Raw genomic sequence first — 4,681 nt, 5'->3', positions numbered from 1 at the left:
TTCAACATCCCCATCCTACTTGGTTTTCAAGAAAATCTAGCAGTTTTAGTGAACTTCAGAGTGATGGATCAAAATAGATATCTTGGCAATGGTGGCATAGCAATGGTAAGAAATATGGGTTTTAACTAATCCAAGTTCAAAATGTATGTTGGAAACATTGCCCAATCATTTCGGAATTTGACTCAAGACATTACCAATGTCTGGTGCATGTAATGTGAAACACTTATTTGGGGATTCATTAGTCAAGAGGGCCGGAATCAATTATACATTAAACATTGTTTTATCAACAAGGAAATAATAGCCTTGATTATCTGAAAGATGCTGACGCATCTAGTGCTGATATGATCTATTATGAGTAAAGCATCCCGTGAAACAGAACTGGCTGTGGTGCTGTTCTCTTTCTGGTGGATTGAATCAAACCTAGGTTTTCTCACACAAGCTGGTAAACCCAATCTGTAACAAAAACCCAGTCTATTGACTGCTCTGAACAGCGATGCGAAGTAAATAGTGAAAATACATCAAAGACATTTTTTTCACAAGAGAAAAACAGTACCGAAAGATTGTTTGTTTATTGTCTCACAGACATTTGTCATTATCTTTCGTGAGTATGGCCACATTCATAAACCTTTATAAAACAAAATAAATGTGTACATAAGTCATTTAGCAGACACTCTTATCCAGAGACTTACAGGAGAAATTAGGGGTAAGATTTTTCAACTAGTCAGCTCAGGGATTCAAACCATCAACCTTTCAGTTACCGGCCCAACACTCTTAACCACTAGGCTACCTGCTACCCCATTCATGGCTTATTGCAACGTCCATAACTTTATGCCATGTCCCCTGGATACACAGGTCAGTCTTCCTAGACAAAATAAGCCATGTGAATGGCAACATGTGTGGTCTGTGATAAGAGTCCACTGTATATGTAGACAGGGATGTCACACAACGATTAAAGGGCTTTGGGAAAAGAGGTAAACTCAGAATATAACCTAGGATTTACTCTGGACATCAAAAATATAAAACACCTCATCTGTTTTCATACATTTGTATCAGTATAATGTCAAGTCAGATAATTCATGGGCCCAACCTTTTCTCTCTCCAGATTATTATCAATATGTCACATCATAGACCATTGTTGGTTTCATAGTTTTTATATTTTTTACATGGAGTGTTAAGAAAATGGTAGGCCTTTTGGAAAATGTTGGTTTGGCACTACATAAAAGGGATAAAGGTCAAAGTATTGAATGAGTGATTACAGCATCTGTTGAAATAACCGACAAATGTTAAGACTTCTGATTGGAACAAAGACAGTGGGAAATGATTATAGGCTACACGATGTCAATGAGACTAAAACAATCACAGGACATCAGTGACACTGTGGTTCACGTTCTGGCTACTCTGTCACAATATTGAAGTCACTCCATCGTGTTTGAACCCAAAATATATTACGGGCAGAGCCTATCCAACATTTATGAAACCTTGGCCCAAAAAAGGCATATCAAATATGACTCACCAGCCTTTTGCTTTTATTGTCACTTAACAGGCCTTTCTGCAACACTTGCAATCTAATTCAATAACCATTGCAGTTTGTGCTGTAAATCTTCAACATGGCATTTCACAGAGCTTTGATCAATACTTATTTTGAGCAAAGAGACAAAATCGAAACAAGGAATTATGAACCCATTACTGACGAATGGTGGTCATTGTGAACATGTCAATGTTTGATCACAAGATAAAAACATTTTAATAACTATAAAGATGAATAAACCTTGTGTGGAGCATAAATTAGGTAGTGTTCATATGTCAGCATAGTGGAAAGAACTGGCTATAGTGATAAAAGTGATGGAATAATAATTTGAACAAAACCAAAAAAAAATGTGTTCATATGACAAGACAGATAGATCTGGTTAATGATTTCTGACACTGATATTTTTAGACAACCATAGCTTATGAAATTAACCCTTTCTCACAATCCAAAACCATTTCACACTTTTTATGGGTCTCTGGATGTGAACTGCTTGGAACAATATTGGCTATTGGCAAATTGCATTTGAGAGGTTGTCACCATTTAAACCTATACATAAGCTACAAAATGTGTTTTTACGACAGCATTTGATACGGTATTGTCTCCAGTGTTTTAAACTGCCAATGGAATGCTTTCAAACTGAACTTATGCTGAATAAAGTCAATTAACTGCTACACAGCAAGCATTCCTTATTAGGTTTACACAGCACATACAGTTTGGAACGACATGAAGTGTACAGCACATGAAGTGTTCAGTCATTTGAACAAACAAGTGTAAACATTTTGGCAAGCACTGTCATGGTGGTCTGAACAAAATACAGGCATCATTTATGACATCAGCCACGGACGACAAGCAATTTCAGCAGTGCACTGGACTTGGATATCGTGCGTCTGAGCTGCAATGTACTGCAGGTGTAGATGTAGCCTATAGTCTCTGCACATCCTAAACCTGAGATTTAACATGTTAACAAGGCAGCACTCTGGGTAACGCCCCTCCCCCATTTGGACCCTCAGAGATATACATCCATGGTATTAAGGATCATATGGCGGCAGAGTGGACAGTTCTGCTGGTAGACGGGCTGGCGTAGCAGTATGTTAGTACAGTCCCGACACAGACACAGGTGGCGGCAGGGCAGCAGCACCACTGTCTTGGTGCTGTCCTGGCAGATGACGCACTTCTTCCTCTCCTCCTGGTCCTTGAGCAGAGTCAGTAGGCTGTCGGCCGGGGGACCCTTGGAGCTGGAGCACTCCTCCCCCGAGGAGAGTTTCTGTAAAGGCCTGTCTGTGCTGCTAGAGCTGGGGAACGCTAGGTCCCACAGGTCATCCATTACCTGCCGTGGCCGGGCAGCATGTTCAGCGGTTGGTGCTGCGTCTCCTTCCCTACTGTCCGTAAGAGCCCCCTGCTCTCTGTCACTGGGCTCAGATTGCCTGGCGTGGCCATCACCCCTCACTCTGATGTTCCTGTAGACTGGTGTTATCGTTTGGTGTAGACGGCTGGCCTGCTGCTGAAGCCTCTGCCACACGCCCCTCTCCAGCACGTAGAGGAGATGGAGCGCCCTCTGTATGAGATGCAGGGTGGGGACAGAGTTGACAAAACCGAAGGCGCGCCGGACTCCAAGACTGGTCAGCTCAGGGTTCATGTAGACTGTGGCGGTGACAACAATGGTCGCCGTGAGAATGAGGCCATAGATGTTCAGGAGGAAGACGTTGACGAAGATGTGTCCGAGTGAGCCCAGGAACTCCAGGGCCAGCCTGATGGGAGTCCAGAGAACGACTGAGGTGCCAACCAGGCTGCTGTACAGAAAGGTGAAGAGTGTGAGGGTGAGCTCCACAGCCTTCTGCAGGGGGCAGGAGACCGCCTCCCACATGCTGACTACAACAGAGTAGACGTTCTGTGTCCCGATGAGCAGCAGGTTGACCACCGTGTTGACCAGGTAGAACACCAGGCTGACCACAATGCCACAGCCCTCCCACACCTGCTGCAGCAAGCAGTGGCCACACAGCAGCCCACGGTGGAACAGATCCCTGACACGCAGGAGAACATGTGAGGACAAGTAGCCCACCATTTTGAAACTCTCCAGAACACCTCCCAAGAGGTGCAGCCAGCGCCCTAACATGTTGACTGTGCCCTGGGCCAAAAGTGTTACGCTGTCCATCATGGTGACCATGCAGAACACAGTGAAGTTCCAGCACTTCACAATTGAGTTGGTCAGTAACATGGGTAGGTTATTCACAAAGGTGATACATGCCGCCAGGAGACGTATCACTGAATGGACTATTAAGAAATTTAGGTCCAGGAGTAAAGATATGAAATTGAAACATCTCCCAATGGTGCAAAAGACAAGGTTCACCAGACCCATGACAAAGGTTTTACTCGAGTTGCTTCACTGTCTTGATAAAATCACTTTTTGGTCTGGCCAGCAAAGGTTACACATAGCTAGCTAGATAAGGTTGGCAGATGCGTTGTCCACTTCTCGTTCGGTACAATTAGCCAGCTAGCTAAACTAGTTAGCGATCTAGCATAACAATGCTAGCTCTATTAACTAGCTAGCATAGCTACCTGCCAAACCCGTCGGTAGGGCACATTCCACTTGCAATTTCAAATAAACAGCTGTGCAACCGCGTTTGTTTTGGCTGAAGTGCAAACATCTGCACGCACTGTAATCAGCGGACGTATACTTCCAAACTCGAGCTGGCTAGTACCAGTAACTAGCTAGCTCATCGGTTAGCCAACTAACCAGCATAAACCTTTCTTGCTAAATACATTTCCATCTTAGGCTCACAAAATGTTACATTTACTCATGACCCGTCGTCAATAACGTATCTGTCATCTCCCTGTTCAAAGTCCACCATAATCATAACCATATTTACACGCCAGCCACCATAACGGTTTCGGTTTGGTCACATGATCTTCTCCTCCAATGAATCACGTCTGTCCGCATCACGAGAGTCAACGTATGTAAATTCAACCGGTTTAAAATTAATTTCCTTAATTGAAGTCAATGCAGTTGGAAAAAATCTTTGATGAAACTACTTTCAATACATTTCATTTCATTTACAGTTACATTTTCATCAGAACTTTATATTTCATTTATTAAATTGAAGTACATTTAGTGGGCTAGGCAACTTTGACTAGGCAACTTATCTGTAGTTTAGG

General features: G+C 43.1%; 1 protein-coding gene across 1 annotated transcript; it reads right to left on the bottom strand.

Moving 5' to 3' along the window:
- Positions 1 to 264: 264 nt before the first annotated feature.
- On the bottom strand, positions 265 to 4,447 carry rnf26 (ring finger protein 26). Its single transcript, XM_045703480.1, has one exon. The coding sequence runs from the start codon at positions 3,882 to 3,884 to the stop codon at positions 2,535 to 2,537; it is 1,350 nt and encodes a 449-aa protein (XP_045559436.1). The 5' UTR covers positions 3,885 to 4,447; the 3' UTR covers positions 265 to 2,534.
- Between the last annotated feature and the right edge of the window lie 234 nt (positions 4,448 to 4,681).

This window comes from Salmo salar, chromosome ssa20, assembly GCF_905237065.1.
Source record: "Salmo salar chromosome ssa20, Ssal_v3.1, whole genome shotgun sequence".
NCBI classification, from domain to species: Eukaryota; Metazoa; Chordata; class Actinopteri; order Salmoniformes; family Salmonidae; genus Salmo; species Salmo salar.
Note: the sequence above shows the minus strand (reverse complement) of the source record. Positions and strands in the feature narration are given on the sequence as shown.